Source organism: Sinocyclocheilus grahami, unplaced genomic scaffold (assembly GCF_001515645.1).
Source record: "Sinocyclocheilus grahami isolate Dianchi unplaced genomic scaffold, SAMN03320097.WGS_v1.1 scaffold225.1, whole genome shotgun sequence".
Lineage (NCBI taxonomy): Eukaryota > Metazoa > Chordata > Actinopteri > Cypriniformes > Cyprinidae > Sinocyclocheilus > Sinocyclocheilus grahami.
Genome location: NW_015505404.1, coordinates 2,035,782 through 2,062,574, shown reverse-complemented (window position 1 = coordinate 2,062,574; position 26,793 = coordinate 2,035,782). Strand labels below are relative to the sequence as shown.

Genomic DNA, 26,793 nt, shown 5'->3' with positions numbered 1-26,793 from the left:
TCGCTCAAGCAGATGAATGCTTTTATTGTGCTCATAACCACTTGCAAGAAAGAGAAATTGAACTGTGCTGATTTAAGAGGAAATAAGCGAGCGAAATATGAAAGACACTCACGGACACACAAGTCTCCACTCTCGAAGTAGCCAGGGCAGCATTGAGAACGCCGACGGTACATGGTCCTCACCCCGCGCCGATAAGCTGTCTTGTAGCTGGTCCTGAGATGCAAACACGTACACAAACAATCAAGAGAAAGCATGATCATCAATAACCTGGCAGGTGAACTCCACAAGGGCAGAGACACAAAGACATTATAGTGTGCACCTGGCTACCATTAGCTTTTCTATTTGTGTCTAATCCAAGCTACACCCTAGAGGTGGAAAGGGGAGAAATAAACATAATTAAAGTGAGTTAAGGAAAAGTTTTCATGTTCAGTGAAGGACAACATGCCTCTGAATGCAACACTGCAGCACAGTGACTCATTGAACCCACAGCTTTTAGCTGGAACACTGATGATAAAGTCTTTAATGCAGCAATTAAAACCAATGTAATGTCGGATGACAGTCAAACTGCCATTTCCATCCCGACTCTGACCACTACAATCACGGTTGGTAACATTAACACTTGGTAATAAAGACACTGGCACACCGGCACCTTGATTTTTATGTGTCTAGTAGGAGAGTGCTGCTTGTTGCCATGGAGTGGAATTGTGACAACTGTAGTTCAAAGGTCAGGGTCATGCTCACCTGTGTCTGGTGCATTTAAACCAATTGAGGATGTCGGTGCACCTGGTGTAGTAGATCTGGTCAAAAGGATGAGCGTAGGACTCCTGAACAGTCACTGCATAGCTAAGAGAGAAAAAGACCAAGAAGAAATGTAAATCTGAGAATCTGAGTTTGATATATGTCCCAATAAAAATAATATTACTGAGGGTAATGGGCGATATGACAAGAATCTTATATCATGGTATGAGTCATTTTATTTCACGGTAACAATATATATCACAATATAGATATTTTTGCTTTAAATACATCCTATATGATATCATATAAATTTCATAATTCTTGTTACCAGTGTCAATGTCACAAAAAAACTAATACTAGCCTAACTAAAAATAAAAATAAAAATCAAGCTCACTGAATACTAGTAAACAGTCAGTTATTAAATAAGAAACTAATTATAAGCAATAGGACAAAAAACTACAGTAGAACAAATAAATAAGAAAAGCTACATACATTGTATAATGTAATCTAATGTATAAAAAAACGCTGCATATTTTTCACTGTGTAAACTAAATATATATGTCTTCTTATTAAAACTACAAAAGTGATTTAGTCAAGAGCAGTGAGATTTTCTCTCTTTTATTGTTTGATTAACATGAATGAGACAGCAGGAATATTAAACTGCTGTCACTTTAAGAGCTTCCCAGATCCAATATAGTGTTACACATGTGTTTTCTTTCTCAGCTGTTTGCTTTCACTTAAGACCTACTGTGTTTACGAGGATACTTGCAAAGACAAGCATTTTGACACATACAAGTGTGTGTATTTAACCGTTCAAGGCCTAAAGCAGCAAAAATAACTCAATAAATAAGTTCAATACTCCTGCACTCTATGAGTACCATCTTTGGTCCTGGGCATTAACAGTGCAAAGTTTGAGCCTTTTTGTACATTTACGTATTTGCATATACAGAAATAAACCTACCCCAAGATATAGTCACTAGAGTAAAAAGTGACAACTTGCCGTGGGGACCCCTACCTGAAATTGCCCAAACATGATTATGCTGCAGAGAGACAAAGAATTTGCTGGTCTCAAGTCTATAATTAACTGTACCGTGAAGGTACTGTATCCAAAGAAACAAAACCATAAAATACTCAACTGTAATATTCAGACAAGTATCCAACTATTTTGCTTGAAGTTCAAAACAACTTGTTATCTCTAATAACAAGACTAGCATAATACTTCCCTTCCAAAACTACAGTAAATCTAGAAAAACAAGATGTGTTGTCTGAACTTCCTTGAAAAAACATTAACAAATAAATAAGAAAAGCTACATACATTGTATAATGTAATCTAATGTATAAAAAAACGCTGCATATTTTTCACTGTGTAAACTAAATATATATGTCTTCTTATTAAAACTACAAAAGTGATTTAGTCAAGAGCAGTGAGATTTTCTCTCTTTTATTGTTTGATTAACATGAATGAGACAGCAGGAATATTAAACTGCTGTCACTTTAAGAGCTTCCCAGATCCAATATAGTGTTACACATGTGTTTTCTTTCTCAGCTGTTTGCTTTCACTTAAGACCTACTGTGTTTACGAGGATACTTGCAAAGACAAGCATTTTGACACATACAAGTGTGTGTATTTAACCGTTCAAGGCCTAAAGCAGCAAAAATAACTCAATAAATAAGTTCAATACTCCTGCACTCTATGAGTACCATCTTTGGTCCTGGGCATTAACAGTGCAAAGTTTGAGCCTTTTTGTACATTTACGTATTTGCATATACAGAAATAAACCTACCCCAAGATATAGTCACTAGAGTAAAAAGTGACAACTTGCCGTGGGGACCCCTACCTGAAATTGCCCAAACATGATTATGCTGCAGAGAGACAAAGAATTTGCTGGTCTCAAGTCTATAATTAACTGTACCGTGAAGGTACTGTATCCAAAGAAACAAAACCATAAAATACTCAACTGTAATATTCAGACAAGTATCCAACTATTTTGCTTGAAGTTCAAAACAACTTGTTATCTCTAATAACAAGACTAGCATAATACTTCCCTTCCAAAACTACAGTAAATCTAGAAAAACAAGATGTGTTGTCTGAACTTCCTTGAAAAAACATTACAAAACTGTTGCCAACAAAATGACATTAAAGCTCCGAAATATTCCCTTTCAGGGAAGCAATACTAAAACTCATTCATCTCTGCAGCCCTCTGTCCTCCTCTCTGCAGAGGCAATTGCTCCTGCTTATTTGTCATAACTGATAACACCCTTTACAAACAATACTTTTTCAGGCAATAGGTTCAGTCAAAACAGATTGTTCTGGTCAACTGGATGCTGTTCTGCCTGCTTTATTTGAGCAACTTATCCTTACTCTCGCTCCCTCCCTCCCTCCCTCCCTCCCTCACACACACACACACACACACACACACACACACACACACACACACTACAAGGTTAATAATAAGAACATCAATATTGTTTTGTGAGTTTAGTGACTGAACCTAATACCTGTAGGCAAGTGTAACCAGATCAACACTCCCAAACACAATCCTTTACATCGCTTTAGCTGTGCCATTAAAAGTGAATACAGTCAATACAGGAACAAACAAATGTAAATCCCCTAAATCTCTGAGATAACTGAACAGAACTGCACATTGTTTGTGTTTTTCGACTAATCCAAACAGCCCGTAAACCACTTACATCCCACCTTATACAGAACAAAAGTTTATCCACTGTTATCCACTACATTTTCATCAAATATCCATTCAAATATTCGGTTTCATTCTGACAAGTATGCATCTATTACAAAACAACCTTTTATTTCAGCAATCAGTGTTGGGGATTCACCTAACTTGACACTGGACATTAACTTGACATAAAATCAACACTATTTTGAAAAACTAAGATACAAAAAAATTAAAAATGTTAAGTTAGTAGCCTCACTTCTTATAGTACTAACTTGACTACATTTTTCTATAGCCTAATTGTTCAAAATAGCGTCCTATTTTTTTAGTAATAAGCATTTTTTCAGCAAGTAGCAGGTAGCTTGACAAACACAGTAAGTCGTATTTAACATCACATTCAATTGTTGTATTGGCAATGTATAGAAGGGTATGAGAATACATACAGTACAGCTTTTCCTTTCTGTCAGATGAAGCATTGGAAAGTCCAATGCATTCTAGTCAATCAGTTTGTTTGGACTGTTCGAATACATGAACTGATTCAAAACAACTCACCAATTCACTAAATATTAAATGAAATGCTCAGTGCTATGTTATTCAACTTAGTTACATAAACTAGGGTGTATTCTAGTGTATTTGCTGTAAATGTATCTGTTCAAGTTAGATGCAGTCACTCTAACATTTTATAGTTAATTTATACTACTTTTTAAAAATAGTAGCTTGGCTGTAGTTGAACGATGTTAAATTATGAGAAGCCAGTGAGCAGCATCACAACATAGTTCTGAAAGTTTAAAATGTAATTATATAATTTATACTTAATTGTTATTATTAAATTGTATAATTTATTTTTTGCAATAATACTTTCAGTAGTAGTAGTACTCATTAAGTAGTACTTAATGAGAAATTATTATTTCTCATTAAGTAGCTATACAATGTGCAATTTTTGTACAGCAAATAAATGAATTAAAAAAAAGTATTAATTGATTCATTCATTTATTACAGCCATTATTATTTTATTACCGATAACATTGTCACAATCCATTAAAACTCAAACAATCACACAGACATAAACCACTTCTCCGTTAAGTTAAAATCCTCTTTTGACCAAAACATCCTTCTGGCATGTCGGAGAGGAATAACTACGCTGTGTGAATCCTGCTATGGATAAACGGAAGGTAAAACAGAGTTTAACACAGGAGAGTGACCCTCTCTCACCTCACACTACAAGGTTAATAATAAGAACATCAATATTGTTTTGTGAGTTTAGTGACTGAACCTAATACCTGTAGGCAAGTGTAACCAGATCAACACTCCCAAACACAATCCTTTACATCGCTTTAGCTGTGCCATTAAAAGTGAATACAGTCAATACAGGAACAAACAAATGTAAATCCCCTAAATCTCTGAGATAACTGAACAGAACTGCACATTGTTTGTGTTTTTCGACTAATCCAAACAGCCCGTAAACCACTTACATCCCACCTTATACAGAACAAAAGTTTATCCACTGTTATCCACTACATTTTCATCAAATATCCATTCAAATATTCGGTTTCATTCTGACAAGTATGCATCTATTACAAAACAACCTTTTATTTCAGCAATCAGTGTTGGGGATTCACCTAACTTGACACTGGACATTAACTTGACATAAAATCAACACTATTTTGAAAAACTAAGATACAAAAAAATTAAAAATGTTAAGTTAGTAGCCTCACTTCTTATAGTACTAACTTGACTACATTTTTCTATAGCCTAATTGTTCAAAATAGCGTCCTATTTTTTTAGTAATAAGCATTTTTTCAGCAAGTAGCAGGTAGCTTGACAAACACAGTAAGTCGTATTTAACATCACATTCAATTGTTGTATTGGCAATGTATAGAAGGGTATGAGAATACATACAGTACAGCTTTTCCTTTCTGTCAGATGAAGCATTGGAAAGTCCAATGCATTCTAGTCAATCAGTTTGTTTGGACTGTTCGAATACATGAACTGATTCAAAACAACTCACCAATTCACTAAATATTAAATGAAATGCTCAGTGCTATGTTATTCAACTCAGTTACATAAACTAGGGTGTATTCTAGTGTATTTGCTGTAAATGTATCTGTTCAAGTTAGATGCAGTCACTCTAACATTTTATAGTTAATTTATACTACTTTTTCAAAATAGTAGCTTGGCTGTAGTTGAACGATGTTAAATTATGAGAAGCCAGTGAGCAGCATCACAACATAGTTCTGAAAGTAGTTACATAAACTAGGGTGTATTCTAGTGTATTTGCTGTAAATGTATCTGTTCAAGTTAGATGCAGTCACTCTAACATTTTATAGTTAATTTATACTACTTTTTAAAAATAGTAGCTTGGCTGTAGTTGAACGATGTTAAATTATGAGAAGCCAGTGAGCAGCATCACAACATAGTTCTGAAAGTTTAAAATGTAATTATATAATTTATACTTAATTGTTATTATTAAATTGTATAATTTATTTTTTGCAATAATACTTTCAGTAGTAGTAGTACTCATTAAGTAGTACTTAATGAGAAATTATTATTTCTCATTAAGTATCTATACAATGTGCAATTTTTGTACAGCAAATAAATGAATTTAAAAAAAGTATTAATTGATTCATTCATTTATTACAGCCATTATTATTTTATTACCGATAACATTGTCACAATCCATTAAAACTAAAACAATCACACAGACATAAACCACTTCTCCGTTAAGTTAAAATCCTCTTTTGACCAAAACATCCTTCTGGCATGTCGGAGAGGAATAACTACGCTGTGTGAATCCTGCTATGGATAAACGGAAGCTAAAACAGAGTTTAACACAGGAGAGTGACCCTCTCTCACCTCTCCCAGTGACTGCAGACATTGGGGTCATCTGGGTTGAGGCTCCATGCGCTGATAATGAGGCCCAGAACAGCCAGCACAGGCAGGGCTAATGGGTAGGCCCGTACCGGCCCCATGACTCCTCCTGAGAAAAAGAGAGAGAGTGAGAGAGAAAGAGACCAATACTTTCAGTAGTAGTAGTACTCATTAAGTAGTACTTAATGAGAAATTATTATTTCTCATTAAGTAGCTATACAATGTGCAATTTTTGTACAGCAAATAAATGAATTAAAAAAAAGTATTAATTGATTCATTCATTTATTACAGCCATTATTATTTTATTACCGATAACATTGTCACAATCCATTAAAACTCAAACAATCACACAGACATAAACCACTTCTCCGTTAAGTTAAAATCCTCTTTTGACCAAAACATCCTTCTGGCATGTCGGAGAGGAATAACTACGCTGTGTGAATCCTGCTATGGATAAACGGAAGGTAAAACAGAGTTTAACACAGGAGAGTGACCCTCTCTCACCTCTCCCAGTGACTGCAGACATTGGGGTCATCTGGGTTGAGGCTCCATGCGCTGATAATGAGGCCCAGAACAGCCAGCACAGGCAGGGCTAATGGGTAGGCCCGTACCGGCCCCATGACTCCTCCTGAGAAAAAGAGAGAGAGTGAGAGAGAAAGAGACAAGGACACTTTTTGTCCTTTATCATTCTTCTGAACTGGAGCCCTTGGAGCATTCTTGGAAGTGCAGTGAAAAGAAATTACTTTTTAAGAATAATATCAAGAAATGTTACAGGAATTCGATAAGCGTGTGACCGTGAGTCTTTGTTATCAGCTGACCGAAATGGGTGAATAACCAAAGTGTGGTGGCAGATGGCTGATATAATGGTGTGATATAGACTAATACAATTTAATTAAAACAAATTAGATGTTTACAAACCTTTTTTTTTTTTTTACACAATATTTTCTTAATAATCTCCAAATGTCCAAATATTGTGGGATTCACTCATCTGGTCTTTATGCACATTATATATTTACACATATTTGTGTGACTGTGTATGTTCTGTAACACTTAGCACAAGACATTAGTCCCCTGACAGTGATGAAGGACTCTTTAAGACCACACAGGGTGAACCGTTTGTTTAAACTGTCAAGATATTTCATTAGACAACATGATGGGAGATGAGCATGTGTGTGATGAATTGACATGACAGAGACAGATGTAGAAGGGCACGTGAAAGACACGCTGCTCAAGCATGGGCCAGCGAAGCGTGAAAGCACTGATTATGTTAAACAGCAGGGGGTATCGCAGAAGGACACAAGAACAACAGTTTGCTTGATTCTAGGCAACTCTAATGTATATGATCAGAAAAGAAGCACTATTACAACCGTTAACGAGGCGCAAGTGAGTGTGTTTGTGACATTTTTATGATATTGCGCTTTGTTTGGACCATATACCTGATCTGTTAATGATCTGCATGATGTGTCTAATAAAATTCGCTTCACTCACTTGCCAATCTGAGACCATTGAAAGGTCTTCACAGGTTATTCTTGTGTGAGAGAAAATCAATATCGATTTCACTTACACTATATAACAGTTCATTCAAAGGCAGAGACTGAAGTCATGTTCATTTCTGTAAAAAGGTTAATTTACAGTCACCCATTGAAGGCTTTGTATCATTCCACACCAAGACTGCAGCTGTAAGACATCTCTATTAGAGGAAATCTGTTATGATGTTCTGCTCAGCTGTACAAACAGCTGTTCCCTATAGTGAATCACTAAAATGACAGCTTGGAAGTTAAAATGAAGCACACTGGTTTCATCTGTATTCCTAGATAGGTGGATATGTACATTTTGCATGCTTGCATAGACTTTGAAATGTACAATAACTTAAAAGATGTAAAACCTTTATAAATCCTCTTATGATTGGTCAGAACCGTAATTGCTAGAACCTTTACAAGTGTACCGCAGAACTGATTTCAACTGAGACACAACCACATAAGCAGGAAACTTTAGGAACCTAGTCTAAGACCTCTTTATTGGTAATTTATTCATAAATAAAATCCAAGAAACACTGTCAATGTTACAGTCGTTTACTGAACTGTGTGTTTCTATGCTGTCACAATGGTTTTGAAAGTCTGTAGAAATCACACAGAACAGAGTGAGCCTCAAAAGATTAAAAAAAGGTTTGAACATGTATGAATTAAATTAACCAAAATTCACACAGTAAAGACACAGTAAAGAAAGTTATTTTGAACTTTCTGTTCATGAAACAATCTTGAGCAAAAAATATTACGGTTTCCACAAAAATATTAAGCAGCACAACTGTGATTTCAACTGTGAAAATAATAAGAATAGTTTTTGAGCACCAATTAAGCATATTCTAATTAGCATGTTAAAATAGACTGGAGTTATGGCTGCTGAAAATGTAGCTTTGCCATTACAATAATTAATTACATTTTAAGAAATATTAAAACAGAAAACAAATTAAATTGTAATAATATTTCATAATATTACAGTTGTTTTAACAGTGGTTTTGATAAATGCAGCCTCTGTAAGCATATCAGACTTGCATAAATATTAAAAAAATCTTACAGAGCTCAAACTTTTTAAATGTAGTATACGTTGAAACTAGGTTAGGTAGAAACAGCTCTTTAAAGTAGGAGCAAAAACCAATTGCAGGATACCAAGTGGCTGTTGATTTGTCCTGCTAACCATTTAACACAGTCCAATTTTAAAACAACACTATTGCAGTTATTGACAACACTAGCTGACATCCAAATTATAGGAGTTAATGTAGAATGTCTGCTATAAACATATATGGATGGCAAAAGCAATAAGTTTTAAGGGATGATCACTTACACTTCTTCTGTAATGAATTCCATGTATAATGAATCACTGATTTGCACCGTAAGATCACTTAGCCTTTAATCAAAATGCATCTGCGGCTCTCTGTTATCCCCATAGACTTGCGGTGGTTCTTGAGCATGAAAAAGATTGTACTTTTGTCATGGCTTAGAAGTAGGAGTACCATAATGAGGCATCTGACATCAAATTATTCTGTGTTTCCTCTTGAAGTGCAGGTGACTCTAATGAACACTGATTTCTAAGAATTAAAGCTGCATGGATCCGACCAGCATAATGGTGATTGCGAATGAGGAGCGACAGGAGCAAAGGCGATGGATCCCAGTCAGACTCACCTCAGACCACGTGCTACAATCCCTGGAGATGTCTGCTGTGGAAGATCACTGCTCGCCCGAACCAGACAACCAGACCAAAAGAGCTGGAGACCAGACAGACCGATAATCAGGCTCAAAGCAAAGAGAGGGCACCTGGGTATTGAGAAAGAGAGAGAAGAAACAGTTAGTGTTCAACTTCAGAACAAGAGAGCACAAGAGAGCAGGGAAAAGGTCTAAATGACAAAAGAGAATGAAAAGATTGAGGAAAAGGGACACTTGGGGAACTGACTCGAGCATTAGGAGCTCCCCAATGCAACAGCTGCTAAATCCCCGATATTAAATCTAAACCGCACTTCCAGTTTGGAGGGGATGCAACATCGGGTGCAACACACAAGGGTGAGAGTGTGCATTACTTTAAGTGCATGGAGAGACAAAGCCTCTCATCGCCCCGCAAGCGCCACGAGAGCATTCTCAACAATAGCAAAAGGAGAACAAGCTATTCATGGCCATTAACGACACAATGACAAGTACCGCCGTGCCGACAGCTCGGGTCTAACTAGGGGCCTCGTATTCCTCAGCCTCATTACGTGGATCTTCATTATGCTTGAGTCGGGCCTTGGGTCATCTACGTGGGGTTCAGAAAAAGATGAGAAAAATAACACTGCGGGTGCAAACAAAAGATTCTGTTTCCTCGCTGTCATCGAGATTCATTATTTATTCTCCTTCTCCTTCAGATTCAGAAGAGGCTGGGCAGAAAGCCCGAGGCGAGTACACGGAGTGGAACAAGAGCAGGAAGACGAGCTGGAAGCACACTGGAGGGGACAGGCTGTCTGGAAGTGACCTCTTCCACCGCTGTTCTGTCTACAAGCTGAAAAGTTCAGCAGTCAGCCTCTAAAAGCTACTGGGTCTTGTTTGTCTGTCTAAGCAGTCCGTGGAGCATCACTGAGAAACACGCAGTTTGAAGATACTAAGATGTGACGGAGGTGCAATAATCCACGACTCATGTTCTGTTGGATTTACATAAGAAGTATTCTTTAGAATCCCGAAGGGAAATTCTACAAACAAATGATGCTCTGAATTCTTCTGTTTATTGGTGGCAACAAGCCTAAGGGTGCAAAATGGGATTGCATATATTACCCCAACGAGGCCCTCAGGGTGGAATGTATAGGCACATCACATTACAGACTCATTACAGAGCATAATGAAGTGTGTAATTGAAAGCTAACTGAATGAAAGGTGAGAGTTAGATTGAACCGAAAGTGGAATTTCCATGTGAAAGAAGCTAACTCTGTAAATAATACAACTGAACACTGTACGTAGTATGACTGTATCTTGCTATCACAAATCCACTCGCATATATCGATTTACATTTTCAGCATCACAGTGTTGAATGGATAAATTATTTGGAAAGTCTTTTATGCTCACCGAAGCTCTATTTATTTTAACAAAATGCAGTTACAGTTTTTCTATTTTAATATATTTTCAAATGTAATTTATTTCTTGTGACTGCAAAGCTGAATTTTCAGCAGTCATTATTCCAGTCTTCAGTGTCACATGATCCTTCAGAAATCATTCTAATATACTGATTTGATACTCAAGAAACATTTCCTAATATTATCTAAAACAGTTTTGCTGCTTAATATTTTTGTGAAAACCATGATACATTTTTGTCCAGAATTCCTGGAAGTTAAAAAGAATAACATTTGAGATGCTTTTTTTTTGCAACACCTAGATATCTTTACTGTCACTTTTGATACATTTAATGCATCCTTGCTAAATAAAAGTATTAATTTCTTTAAAAGAAATTGCACCGACCCCAAATTTTTGAATGGTATTGTAGGTTATATGCCAATATTATGATATAGCTTTTAATTTATCGGTATCAGCCAGCATTAGATTTTGATGTCCTGATGCCTTGTAGCATTTAAAATGACTCATTTTAGTTTTCAGTATTTTATTTTTATTTAGACAGAACCATATCAAATTTTAATATCGGCCATTTATCATAATCAAGCATAACATGACAACAATTAATCGGCTGAACAGTACTGACATTTTAATATCATGCATCTCTACTATTAGAGAGGTTGTATTTGTTTAAAACACTAAACCTCCATCACACTTCAAGATTAATCTTTGAATAAAACCTCTCAGACAATCAGCTTAGTGTTAGTGAAATGAGAGAATGCATTAGGCTTTGTTCTGCTGCCATGTATTTCGATGGTTGTAGTATTACATGACAACCATGAAACAAATGGGTAACTAAAAGTATTTCACCCAAGACCGTGATACTGAAATATGAAGCCATACCATTTTACTTCTCATTAATGAGTCTGTGGACATAGAACAATAACCTAAAACTCAGATCAATATGGTAGGCCACAATGTGTATTTGTTGTCTCCTCTGCCTGCCTGGCATCACAATAGGAACAACATGTTTTATTGTCTCCATTTCACACACTAAAGATCCTTTTCATTAAACTAAAACTCCCTTTTGGATTCTTTTATCTTGCTGCACTTATTTTTGGCTTTGGAATACAACAATGCAGTAGTCTTCATAGACTTTGAGGTATGTAAATAATAAAAAAGTGCCAGGTGATACTGCTCTGTATCCAGACTCGAGAGATAAAAAGAGTCCTTTAAAATACTCAATCCAACTCTGTATTCCCACCTTGTCAACCAAAGGAGACATCGACATGATTCAGGACATGCACGTATTAGAGCTCAATGCAATTAACCGACCAATTCCCTGATCCTCCTGCATCTGAGACCCTCTGTGAGTGATGTTATGGGTCTGCTGGCAGCTCTCTCAACGATAAAGTAAAATCAACCCATCCACTCAGACAGGAGTCATGACCGCATCTTAAGTTTATGTCAGCATGTCACCATGCAATGGTTATTTATTTCTGTCCTCATTTAGGAGAAGCTACTGACCATTTACATATAATCATTTAGAAACTGAAGAGGTTGCTGACGTTGGAGCGAAGACGCAGATTAGAACCGCTGACATGATACTTAGAATTTCAGTAGTGATTGATTTCATATATAGTAAAGCACAGTGTTCTACTGTACTATACACGTTTCCATCCATCACATGATTTCTGTCTTCATGTACAAGATTAGATTTGTTAATACTACATGCACCAGTTACAGCTACGTTTACACTGTAAGCCTGATGCTCAATTCTGATTTATTGCTCAGATTTGATTTGGTGTTTGGCTGTTCACTTTATTTATATTTTTTGAACGTGTCCAATATCAGATTTGTGTGAACCTGTCACAGTCCTCGACTGCCTCGCATGTGCCACTGGAGGCCACTGAAGGCCACTGAAGTTAGTGCTTACGCGTTCACTTACAAGGTGATGTGTCGCGAAAGCTAGTGAATCTGTACGCAGATGGATGAGGGGGAAGAGTGCTACTTTAAGTTTTTCTCACATAATTTTTCCTCAGGTTTTATTTGTTGTCACTGTGATACTTGCAGTGGCGGCTCGTGGGTTTTAAAATAGAGGCGGCATTGGTCGATTGTATTGGTCTGGGATCCCTGCCGATTTAAAAGTCAGGGGACGTCGTGGCCTAATGGTTAGAGAGTCGGACTTGTAACCCAAAGGTTGTGAGTTCGAATCTCAAGTCTGGCAGGAATTGTAGGTGGGGGGAGTGAATGTACAGCACTCTCTTCCACCTTCAATACAAGCAAGGCACTGAACCCCTAACTGCTCCCCGGGCACTGCAGCATAAATGGCTGCCCACTGCTCTGGGGCTTCACTTCACTGCTGTGTGTGTGCACTTAGGATGGGTTAAATGCAGAGCACTAATTCCTAGTATGGGTAACCATACTTGGCCACATTTTTGGTTGCTTTTAGTCAGAAAACCTAAAGACTTAAACGACACACATACAGCAAGATAATATAATTTCACTTACCTGTCCTATCACTTGAAGCAAACATCCATCCTTTCTTAAAAGTCTGTGTTAAAAGAGAGCTCTTTAAATGGCACAATTAAATTGCCTGTTGTGCCATTTAATTAAGCCAACTGCTGTAGCCTATACCCAGTTAGGCGTGTTTTCCCTTCTTTTTTTATTTATTTGTGTATATAGGGGAGAGCGGGGCAAAAAGTAACACTTTGACTTTCTCAAATTGTGTAAATCCACATGGGGTTCAGAGTATAATTTTTTTATCCACAGTAATTTCATACTTGTCTAGTACAAATATGTCGCCTTGTTTCATAATTACAGTGTATACGTTTTTCTTTAATTACTCTCAAAAATTGGAAGTGAAATGTGACAACATGCCCCATAGGTGGGGTACATTGTAACAACTGAGGGGCACATTGTAACATGACCATATAACAGCTTAAAATGTTATCTGATCACATTAAAAAAATATACAAGACAAACTAAAATATTTTGTCAATAAAATACTTTATTGTACTTAAGCCAGAAATATTATTTTACTATGGTAAAATAAATGTTCAGCGATATCTTCAAAAGACTTTTGAATTTTGGTGCACTTTTTTTTTAATATATATAATGTTGATATGGTAACTAGTAAATGCTGTAAATTTGGTTATGCTAGCATGTGTGGAAATATTTAAACTACGTGTTACAACTTGCCCCGCGCTCCCCTACTGTTTGACAGCTTGGTAAATCTGTTGGCGATCAAATATTCAATATCGCTACTCATCATAAGTACTAAGAGATGGGAGACGTTCAATAATAGCACGTCATTTACGTCTCTATGATGATTGGTTGATATACCAGAAGGGAGGCTAGCCTCCCTCGCGAGGGTTCTTTTCTCCACACTCCTCAGCCCTGAAAGTGACCACTCGATGCTGATTGGCTAATTTTTTGACCAGCGGAGCTCAGCTCTCCCCCGGCCTCCCCCTACCCTTCTCTATCATTAGCGGTTGTAATTACATCAGCAGATTCGGCACATTCGCGATAGAAAAGTGGCGCTTTCCAACTTCAGTAACATGTTATTACAGCAGTGAAATTACAAAAAAAAAAATACACACGAGACATGAACTGAAATGAATTGTGAATTTTATTAACATTAAATCGTCCTCCTCCCATTTTCACCTCAAAATTTTGGGGAATCTGTGCCTCCCCTGCCTCCCCCAACGAGCCGCCACTGGATACTTGAGTTGTAACACCTCACTGTCCCTCCACAAAGTACCTTGGCAGCTGTCTTCCATAGTAACCAAGTGACCAAAGAACTACCAACGTGTTAAATCTTTCAATTGACTCCCGTCAGCTAAGAATTGACAAATGTCAAATCAGAGTGACAAAGTTGCATGAATTCTGAAATGACTGTTCAGACTGAGGTCGCATTAGACCTGTATCTGAATTAGGAGCACATGTGAAAGTAGAAAAAATTGTATTGAAAAGATCAGATTTCAAGTGGTTTGTGCTAGAAAAAAATAAAAGAAACAGATCTGAAATTTAACTTCTTGAATTTAAAACAATAATATTCAGTGTCTCATGATCAGAAATCATTCTAATATGCAGATTTGAAGCTCAAGAAACAGGTCTTATTATTATCAGTGTAGAAAACAATTATGTTGCTTTTGGTTTTTGTGGAAAACATATTTTTTAAGGATTTTCAAGAATAGAAATGTTTAAAAAAAACAGCATTTATCTGAAATAGAAATATTCTGTAATATACATTTTTTTACTGTCATATTTTAGCATTTTAATTTGTCCTAAATAAATAGAGGTATTAATTTATAAAAACAAAAAAAATGAAATCTTACTGAACTTCAGTCTTTTTAACAATACTACTTATACTTTGTTTTCATATCCCTGACTTTGTTTACATTTTGTAAATCCAGATTAAATTCAATGTGATTTCAGATTCTAAAGGTACTGTTTATATCTACCTGCAGACCCACTGAAAATGTTTACATACATTTGCGTCATACATATTCACAATTTTCTGCACATATGAAGAGCCATATTTAGTGTCAATGTTACCATAGCACTGTGAAGCCTGTGAGACCTGTCAGTGTTCCTGTCACGAGAAAGCAACAACGTCAGCGGATTAAAGAATTTTGGCAACTCAGCATGGCACCCCAGTGCATAATTGGCTGGTTTGCCTTAAATTATGCCAAGAAAGCTTTCTCCTCATTTTTCTAACTTTACTTAACAAATGTGGGATTTAGAAGCAGCTTCCTGAAATTCTATCTTGCTTAAACTAAACCCCAATTACTTGAGTAGTCATCTTTTAATCCATTTGTATGAAAGTCAGATTCAAAGTTTCACATACTAATTAATAATTTATTTAAAGGATTATTTGAGAAGCAAATGGAAAACATAATATCTGAGGTTCTTATATGAAGCTTTTTATTCCAGCTCAGCCCTGCATGTAAACATATCTACTGTGTGGATTCACAATAAGATGGGCAAATAATCATATGGCTGTAACTAGTGGTAACTCAAGCAAAAATAATAAGGTACTCTCTCTCTGATTATTATTACTAAAGCTGTTTTCAACCAAAAGGTCACAGACTTTCTCACAGGAACCATGTGATTGACCTGAAGGATCTAACTGTTAAGATAGCCTTGTCTTGTCTTAATTGGAAGCATGGACCATTAAGAGTGCCATGGTCTGTTAAATTGCAGCAGCCAAGTAATTCCTTCCTCTATCTGAATCAGTGTGTGTGTTTGGACCTAAGTGCTCATGCTTCCTTTACCTCTAAGCAATGGCTATCTACACACATTAGTTCAACAGGTACTAATCTGTCCTGATTTTCTGCCTTAAAACATTCAATCGCTATCAATCTGGTTACAAAGACAGCCAAATGCTATTATACAAAAAAAATATATATATATTTTGCAAAGGGCAAACAAACAGAGTCAACAGATAAGCGAATCTCTTGATCAGCAGCACTCCGTCCTGAATGAAGTAAGTGTGGATAAGAAAGCATGGAACTGAAAAACACAGTGGGGAAATTTAGCGAATGCTCTAGGTCACTTAATTCTGGGGACATGGATTATTCATGTGGTAACCACTGATCATCATGACCCTCATAAATCAAACAATGTGGCATCTCGCACCACCACTGAGCCCGGTTACAGCCTGCAAATCTCAACGCCATCCTTCATCACTATAACCTTTCCTTATCCGCAGTCTACACCCCAAGACAGAACTGAGTTTGAGGGGACAGGTCTTTCACGCTGATCTTATTTCACCTGTTTATGCAAAGAACAATGCAAACTTTATCTCTCCTGTCATGCTGTGTGCTCTACTCCTGCATTGGCTATCAAAGGCTTCCAGCCATCTAACTCAGGACACCTGGTAGCAGCACATTGGATGCCGCAGGCTTACAGGAGAATAAATATAATTTAGGCCATGTTTATCTCTCGTATTAACATCTATCCGATCACACAACTGAGACTACTGTGCATCTAAAAAGCATCTTCAGTGACCACTTGTGTTTGGAGGGTCTCTGAATTCATATCCATATACATCAATTATGTCAGTGCCTCAGTGCATATTTATGAATATCCAAAAAAGTAAACATCACAAAGATTTTGGACTCGTTTTACATTGGATATACATAAGCTGTTATTGGATTTTTAAATTGTGCACACTCATTTCCTCCATTTTTACATTTAAATGACCTTTTCTGTGATCTAACGATCAATTTAAAATTAATCATCAATAATTTAAAATATTGAGGTAAACAAACATTACTAATTTAAAAGGTTAATTCACCCCCAAAATTACAATTCTATCTTCACTTACTCATCTAAATCTGTACAACTTTTATCACAAAAGAAGATATCTTGTAGAATGTTGGTAACTAAACAGTTTTGGTTACTATTGATTTCCATTGTGCAGACAATGGAATTTCTCAAAATATCTTCTTTTATGTTCCACAGAATATTAATAATAAGAGTCAGAGGTTTGGAACTACATGAATGTGAGTAAATAATGACAAACATTTCATTTACTTGGGCACTATCCCTTTTATAATGCTGTAAAATGCAATCTGTAGCAAATCTCAAAAACAATATCCTATGTTATATTATAGCATACATTATAATTTTGTGGTTCTTAAATAGAAGGTCATATGGTATTTTAGAGTGTCCTAATATTGTGTTGGAGTCCTCTACAACGGGTTTAAATGCATCTAAGGCCAGAAAACATTGTAATTTTCTCAGAATCAACCCTCTACGCACACCTTGGCAATATAATCGCCATTGGCTCAACCCTCTACATTGCGAGTAAATCACACGCATATGCGCGACTAAATCTTCACTCTGGGCGACTAAATGATGTATAATATTAGCCAATTGCTAAAAAATTCTCAGATTTTACTCGCCAGTGTGAGTCGGAGGCTATGTATAAGTTTAGCTCAGATATATTTTCACCCGCCGAACACTCTCTGACTGAGCGCATCAAGAGTTTCACTCTCCGCCAAGCGATCTGTGCTGTTTTTCAGTTCATCTGAATGGATGTGCAACGCACCTGTATTTAACGTACCGGAAACTCTAGTGTGAAGGCGCACGACTCGCCGTCGCTTTGTTTCACACACACACAGCGAGAGAGGGAGAGAGAATTGACGCGCTACCTATGCGCGCTACATGTAAACGATATTCTTTGTTGTATTTTGCTGTCAAAATAACGGAGTTCCTTTGGAATTCTTCAGCTTTTAAGAACTGCCAGTTTCTCCGGCAAGTGGGCGGAACTAATGCGCAAACGGCAATCTCATTGGCTGGCGCTCACCTATTATCGTCCCTGTTTTGATTTCAGCAAATCAGTTCGAGCGAACGCACACAACCTGATTAATATTCATGAATCCAGTAGCTCATTAATCCTTGGTGCGTTTTATATTGTTCTTTTTAGTAGAATTCGTATCATTATTATTTATTATTTTGTTAGTTTTTCCCCAATTTTTTTAACAGAAACACTGAATGACCAAAAAAGCACCACCACCAGACCGAAGTTCAGTTAAAATGACTAAAATGCTTACTTTATTTGAACAGTTTTACAAATGAGGACATGCACAAATTGAGGTTTTTGCCGATTTTGTCAGACTTTGTTCACTTTTGGGTACAAATTTGTCCTCAAAATATGGTTAAGTAGGTACACACACACACACACACACACACACACACACACACACATGATTCCACCCAATCAGCTTATCTTTGTAAAATGGAACAGCTTCTTAAATAACTGAATGTGCACTCTTAACTTCAGCCAATCAAGCATTATATTATGATATTATGATAATTAAGCACTATTTAATGATAGAACTAGTGATTAGAACTAAAACTGGGTAACCATGAATTAATGCATATTTGTCATTTTAACAGAACTTAGGACTGGTGGTGGTGTTTGTGACCAGCGTCCCGAAGCTTCATCAGCGTCGCCCTGGAAACAAGCCAGGAGCACCTGGCCATCATCATCACAGGCTGCTCGGTCACAGCTGCACCTCATCAGGCGGCGGCTACATAAACCACGCAAGCCCTGCCATCTAGGAGATTCCTCCATGAGACTGAGCACTAACATGCCTTCTCATTTTTCCCCACAGAAAGCAGCAGGAGCACTGCACGGACCCTCTGCACTGGGAAGACGGAAGAGAGCACTCACGGCACCGGAGCACCTACCTGGACCTTTCTCACTAGCACCCATTACCCCAATAAATCCACCCTCCAGGGTATTGATTGAGATTACTTGTCGTGTGATTCTTCACCCCGTTACAAGATATTGTTGGTCATAGGTAATAGTAATTATTATTAAAAGATACTACTACTATTATCTGCTGGGTTCATGAATATTAATCACGGTGTCAGCGTTCGCTTGAACTGATTTGCTGAAATAAAAACAGGGACGGTAATAGATGAGTGCCCACCAACGAGAGCTGTTCGCGCATTAGCTCCGCCCACTGCCGAGAAACTGGCATATCTTCTGCTTGTTCTTAAAAGCTGAATAATTCTAAATTAACCCTGTTATTCTGACAGGAAAATACAACATAGAATATGGTTTACATGTAGACTCTCGCTCTCTCTCTTTGCATGTGTGAGAAACACAGTTCTATCAGTAAAGTGACGGCGAGTCGTGCGCCTTCACACTAGTTTACGGTACGTCAAATACAGGTGTGCTACGTGCTACATACTGCGTATCCATTGAGTACATGACATGATCCATTGAGTGCATCCAAATAGTACAGATAGCTTGATGGAGAGCGGAACTCTCAAGCGCTCAATCAGCGTGTTTATCGAGTGAAAATCTGTGTTGAACGCCTCTCACACACATACTGGCATGTAAAATCTAAGAATTTATTAGCCAATGGCTAATGTTAGACATTATTTAGTCGCCCAGAGTAAGATTTAGTCGCATATGTGAGTGATTTACTCGCAATGTAGAGGGTTGCGAGAATATTAGGGCTGGGTATCGTTCAAACATTTTCGATACCGATACCTTGACTTCGATACCGGTTCCTGAATGATACTTTTTTTCGATACCAATTTTATGAAATCAATTTGAACAAGATTACATTATCTAACAAAAAAACTTTGGTTTTATTTTTCAGCTTGTTGATGTTTATACAATCTCAAAGACTCATCTCCTGAGCCACTGCACAAAGGAACAAAATGTAACCAACACAATAAATCAGTGCAAAATAGTTTTAATAAAGCTCAAATAGTCTTCAGTTTACACATCTGTTAGGCTACATTTACACTAGTTAGTGTTTGTTTTAAAACGCATAGCTCAGACAGAATCATGATTTCTATTTATTTTCCACTGATTTACTGATGAGCATTAGCAGCTTCCAGTGCTGTCTGCTTGTGTTCTCTCTTCCATGATCGCTGCTCTGACTCCGAGGTAATAACATATTTAATTTCAGCAACATTACATGGCCAAAACACACATCAGATGGCAGGGCCAGATTTACCTATTTTCGTGACGTAGGAAAAACAATCGGAAGTTATTACAAATACTCGATGGTGGTTTAAAGGGAGTTTTGAGTAAAAGCAGAATATAAATCTTATTTATTGTCTTATGTAGCATGATGCTACAGTTTGCATGAATGGTCACATAACACGTGCTTTCGGTCGTGTAACATTAGTATGAATGGACATCTGCATATGATCGGAACTCCACGCAGCTCCCGCGCTACTCTCCATTGGAAATGAATGACCGGTCTGTCGCTTGTCGTTTGTCGGAGATAGTGGAAAGCCGACTTGAAATGCAGTGGAAACGCCAGTACGATGAGGATAGTTTTCATTTTAGAACAAACGCACCAGTGTAAATGTAGCCTTACATCTAAGGGGGCTGGGACGCATTCACACTACAGCATCATGTGTGCGCCACTCTCTGGGTGTGTTCGACTTGACGCGGACCGACTGTGCAGACCGATCGGTGTATTACAGTACCACGAGAGCTAAAGAGAGCAGACTGCTCCGCGCGCTTTCGAATCGCTCTCGCGGATGATTGATCTGCGCCGCGCCTCTAGTCGAACACACCGGCTAGCGCTGCAGGCTTATTGGCTCACTGACGCTGATGAGATTAACCCCTTAGGTATCGAAATTTGGTACCGAACGACGAGACGTTTTTCGATACTCGATGGTACCGAGGCAATTCGATCGGTGCCTAAAAAGTATCGAACTCGATACCCCGCCCTAGACAATATACATTTAATATTTTCATTTGCCAATGATTTCGAAATGATTCGTTCCAAGCAAGTTCGGAGCAAACCCCTCCCTTCCATAAGCCTACTTTGCTCTGATTGGTCAGCTGGCCAAGCCTGTTGTGCACGTAAAAGTATTCATTTCTATAATTTCTTTCCCAAACAAAATAATACAAATTATACTGAATGGAATAGTGTATAATGTTACAAAATCTTTTTATTTCAGATAAATGCTGATCTTTGGATCTTTCTATTAATTTACTCAAAAATTTACTCAACTGTTTTAAATATTGATAATCAGCAAATCAGCATATTAGAATGATTTCTGAAGGATCATGTGACACTGAAGACTGGAGTAATGAACGCTCCGCTCATGAACGCTTCTTTATCAGATCAAATGAAAATGCCATCGAAACTTTTCTGAAGACAGTAAATTCCCTTCAGAGATACATTCGACAATATCTTTATTTATCATGCACTTTTTTGATTAACAACTTTGTAGAATGTTTTCATTTAAGGATAGCTACATTATAAACTGCAAAAGAGTGAAAAACTGCTGATTCCACTTAACACTGGACTTCAAGCAACTTGGGCTATGAGCTTCTCCACCCTTCCTCCAGACTCTAGGACCTTGGTTTCCAAATGAAATACAAAACTTGCTCTCATCTGAAAAGAGGACTTTGGACCACAGGACAACAGTCCAGTTCTTCTTCTCCTTAGCCCAGGTAAGACGCCTCTGACGTTGTCTGTGGTTCAGGAGTGGCTTAACAAGAGGAATTCTAAAGCATGCATGTACAAGACTAGAGTCAACTGAACACGTCAGTCCTTAGGACAAGTATCCGTGTCCATGGAAACCAAGGCCACAAGCCGGCACCGACTTTCTTTTGTAGAGATCATCAGGAGGAGGAGATGAAAGGAGACAAAGACAATCTTAGAAACTTGGTGATATGTCAGGGCAGCTTTGTGAAAAAGAAAAGACAGACAGTGAATGGCATTATAGAAGATGTGATGAAAACATCAAATCAAATATCATTATTTTAATTAAAAAGAATGAGTCAAGCGCTGCACACAGCTGTGGATCAGGAACAGATTCCTACAAAATGACTCAGCCGTGCATCATTTATACCACATCAAACCTCACATTTCATTCTGCTATCACCAAAAACACTGTGAAAAAGGATGGATGGATGGACGAGCAAGAGGAGAAATTTCTATTTCTCTGGGAAAGTCAGACCTCGCGTTTGCGGGACAGCACTGGCGAAATCTTCCAATTGAACCATAACTAAGGTTTATCCAAAAAAGTCGCTAGGTTTGTCAGTATGAATATTCTATGGAAAAAATCAGCTAAAAGGGTCTGAAAGTTGCTAAATCTAGTGCTAAAGTCGCGCTCGTGTGTGTGAGACACGGGAGCTGATGGCAGGGGGCGGTGGATATTTGTGGCGGTCAATGTGGATATTGTGGATGAGTTCTTCTGTCATCACGTTCTATTAGTTCTACAGCTTCAGTTTCAGAACTTTCACACTTAGTAACACATGCAGCTGTTCCCTCACCACAGTGCAACAGTGAAAAGGGACTCCTTTCAAACAGTGTCACATTCCAAACGTTGTTTAAGTGACATACACCAGTATTGCGGTATTTAAAAAATTCATATCATAACAAAAATAAACACCGGTATTCGGTATGAACCATTATACCGCCTAGCACTAATATAATGTTTTACCGCCCCCCTTGAAGGTCAAGTTAATTTTATTTAATTATATTTTCTCTATAGCGCCAGATCACAACAGAAGTAATTTAAAGTTACCTTTCTTATAGAATATGTCTATACCTTGTTCTTTCATTACGCAAACTAAATAGCCTTATGTTATTTATCTTATTTACACGACGGCATGTCATTTCAATCTCTACATTATGGTCGCGCTCTCTGGAGTTCCGCCCGATGCGAGCGCTCACACACGCGCACACACACACAAGTGAGCCCACTCCCACTAGTATTTGTAAATATTAAGCCGCAAAACGATTCATATTTAAATATGAATTCTGCGTGTCTCTGTGTTAATGAATGGCGCAGACGCGCACAGAAATGTAAAGGTATTCACGGCAACCCGTCAAAATAAAAGTTCGGTTTAACTTGAGGGCATTGGCAGAAATATATTACTATTGTTGAGTAGAATGTACGTAACAGACTGCTACTACTACTACTAAAATTATTAAAACCTTATTTTTAAGGAATAAGCATTCAATATTTCTTCAATGTTTTAATTGTAATATTAAATTACCTTTATTTTCCAAAAAATTTAATTTGTTTAATTTTCATTACTTAAAAGATAGATTAAAGGAATATTTTATGCCTTAAAACAAAATGTAAATACACAACACACAATTTCTGAGCAAAAAAATAAAATAAGGCTATTGTAAGAATAAATGAAACTTGTTATATGCTTTCAAATTAGACATGCTAAAACAAAATTTGGTTACAATAAAACATAAGGTTGGACAAATAAAACATTTCATAGGGCCCTATTCAATATAGCCAATAACATTTATCAATTATCAGCATACTGGTACGGGACAGATAATCTAATAATGAATATCTATTAATGGTTATTAATTCTAATAATGGTACATCCTTAATTTATACCAGGTGTAAACAGGGCCTTAAAGGGGTCATATGATGCGATTTCAAGTTTTCCTTTCTCATTGGAGTGTTACAAGCTAAACTAGACTAAAGTCTCAAAACCAAAGATAGATTCTTTATCAAAGTTAAGACTCTGCCACGCCCCCCTAAAACGGCTCGTTCTAACATGCCCCACATATCTACCTCACTATGTGGGAATATTTGCATAACGCTGCCCAAATGTGCATGCAAAGAAAGAAGGCGTGGTTTCAGTAACCGCAGTTAGTGTTGAAGCAGCCATGTCAGGGAGACGCTGTGTGTTTCTAGGCGAAAGCAAAAGCACTTTATTTGGCCTTCCGAAAGTAGATGCATTTAGGAATCTTTAAGATTACTTACAACAGAACAGCAATGCATTTTATGGACGACCGTTTCGTGAACCTAGGAGAGGTAATTCTGACTTTGCTATGACAATCTGGCGCTTCTGAATCAGCTACTGTTTTGTTATTAGTTTAAGTATTTGCTATTGACTGTTCAAACCGTGGCTTGTGTACTGCAAACACATACCTGCTTCATCACTGTGTCTGTCACGTGACTCTGTTCCCCTTTCGGGCTCTGTCTACATTTATTTTGAAAGATGACGCTCGCAATTATGGTAAGGGGCGTTACATTTCCGATGAGTGCTTGCGGTGTACGGCCAATCACAATGCCCTGGGTCAGCTGGCCAATCAGAGCAGACTGCGCTTGTTGGATGGAGGGACTTTGTAGAAAACAAAGCGTTTGAGAGAGGCGGGGCATAGAGGACCTACAATAATGTACAGTATTTGAAAAATAATGTGTTTTTTTAACATTAAAGCATGTCAACATTCCGTTACACCAAATACACAAAATGATGATCTTTAAAAAAAAGCATCATATGACCCATTTAAATGTCCAGTGGGAAAAATAACTTGACCTTTCACAACTTTTTAATAGACAGTGGGACAGCTTTATAATGAAAGGCATCTAAGAATATACTGCACCAACAGATCAACAACTTTCTGGAGCATAAATACAAAGATAGTAATGATTACAATCATTACTGAAGTATTAATGAAAAAACCAAGACGTTGAAAGCAAAAACAAAAAAAAAAACAGACGAGATCAACACTAATGAGGGATATATTTAACAGCTCTCTGCCGGTTAATGTACCTTGTGCTCATTTGCTATTTCAGTATGGCACGCCCTATCTTGTGTCAAACACACCAAGTCTTACAGTCTTAATTGGATTTATTTTGAGCAAGTGACTGAAACCCTTCTTCCTGAACTCAGTGCTGCTCCACAGTTATGATTCATGATGTCTACATGAGCCTGAAAGAAACAGGAAAAAAGCTTAATTAAGCAGAATAAAAAGTCAATAAGGTCATATTACAGCCTCTCTGCAATCAAATGCATTTGCTTGTTTGATAATTCTGTGAAAATGAATAACACAAGTTATTGACCAGTCTTCATACGGTCACAAGTTTCACACCCACTCAAGCCTTGATACGGCATCCCACTGCCCCAGTCAGAGGGCAACGGCAGGGGTCCCTTGTCTCCTCACCAACCCCCAGCAGGTTCCTAACAAGCTCGCCACAGCCCAGTCAATTACTTCCCCTGTGACTTCTCACATAATAATAGGATCATATGCATCTGGTGCATGTCATCTAGCAAATTAGAACAAATTTGCAGCATGTCAGCAAAGGAGGCGGCACTATGTTTGTATATGAAACACCTCCGCACTTTCAAGTGCAGCCTTGAGACAGAAATGACAGTGGAATATTAAAGCTCTTAGGGTCTGGATGTAGTGCCTTGCAGCGGTGCATACAAAACAAGGCGATCGTTATTGCTTTATAGTTCCGGCAGACTCTCAGGCCAGGGCTTAAGTCAGCACGAGTGCAAGTTATAGAGATGGGTGGAGAGAAAAAGGTGAAAAGGAAAGATACGGAGGTAGGGAAGCAGGCTGAGCAGCTCGCCATGAAATGCTGAAACAACAGCATGGCTGCCAGGGCAATTTTACAGCTCAGTGGTTTCACACCTCAGCCGTCGCCCTTCCAACTCTGAACATCCAAGTCCATTCTGCGTCTTCATTTATTTGGTGTCAGCGTCTGAGGAGGAGCAAGGCTCGGGATGGATCGGGAGCCCATCTAAAATGTCTTTGAATAAGTGGTGTGTGAAGCCGACAAGAGAGCGGAGAGTGAAAAAAAAGGCATTATTCAGCTTCCCGAAACCATGCTATGGGTGACTCTCTCCAACATTCGGCGAATCATTATTAATGAGCTTTGAACACAAAATACACACCCAGATCAGCCTCGGCACATTTGCTTCAAACTTGATTTAAGTGAAGCTGTCCATCTCCGCTTAGTCCTTGCAGGACAGATAAATTCATTTGGTCTAAATCTAAATGTCCAGTAGAAATAACAAACGAGGGCGGCGATCTATGGTGTCCCTCAGCGTGGAGGCCGAACTTCAAAGTTTGATGTAAGCGCTACGATTTCTGGACACATCATGAATTCGATGAAACAATCCACTGTGTAAAAATAGCTTGCTACATTGCTTTCCCCCTAAACTTTGACTTTGTCAAGGTCAAAGCTGTGAGCTAATGGTTTATTAACCTGCGCTGTTGCTGCTGCACCATCGACAGGGAAGTAAAAACCTATGATCGTGACATGAGTGCGTGAAATATGGCAGTATGATTGGGGTACTTAAAAGACTAAGAATAAGGTTGATGTGCCCTGGCCTTAGAAAGGTGACATATTCGCTCCATCTACCGTACCCACACTATTAAATATACATGCTCAATTCATAGCAAAGTCCTCCTTAAGTCCTTGAGGGGGGGGGGGGAAACATTTTATAAGTAACAGACGTTACATAATCCACAATGGATATGATGGAGTGCTGTACATATGTGCTTACTAGTGAGCGCAACTTTCAGTTCACTCAGAAATCTGTTTTTAAAACTTCAAAATTATTAATTTAATGAAATCATAAAAAAGTAACAGCAACATAATTGTTATAACAATCAAGAGAATTGTTTATATATATATACTAACTTGTGTAACGCTCTGATACATTTTTAATGTTT

At 37.8% G+C, this 26,793-nt stretch overlaps 1 protein-coding gene and 1 long non-coding RNA gene across 3 annotated transcripts in view; both read right to left on the bottom strand.

Moving 5' to 3' along the window:
* Nucleotides 1-6,395, bottom strand: part of LOC107596974 (multiple epidermal growth factor-like domains protein 11) — a 104,300-nt gene extending 97,905 nt beyond the window's left edge. For both annotated transcript variants that reach the window (XM_016287857.1, XM_016287856.1), the window contains exons 1-3: nt 6,267-6,395; nt 742-843; nt 113-213 (exon numbers count right to left, since the gene is read on the bottom strand). In XM_016287857.1, the coding sequence (XP_016143343.1) occupies nt 113-213; nt 742-843; nt 6,267-6,382 (319 nt within the window). In that variant the 5' untranslated portion in view covers nt 6,383-6,395. The remainder of the gene's footprint in view (nt 1-112; nt 214-741; nt 844-6,266) is intronic.
* A 323-nt stretch (nt 6,396-6,718) lies between these two features.
* LOC107596975 (uncharacterized) overlaps nt 6,719-26,793 on the bottom strand; it is a 39,687-nt gene continuing 19,612 nt past the window's right edge. Inside the window, exons 2-3 of the long non-coding RNA XR_001610421.1 lie at nt 9,461-9,592; nt 6,719-6,909 (exon numbers count right to left, since the gene is read on the bottom strand). This is a non-coding gene — a long non-coding RNA (uncharacterized lncRNA). The remainder of the gene's footprint in view (nt 6,910-9,460; nt 9,593-26,793) is intronic.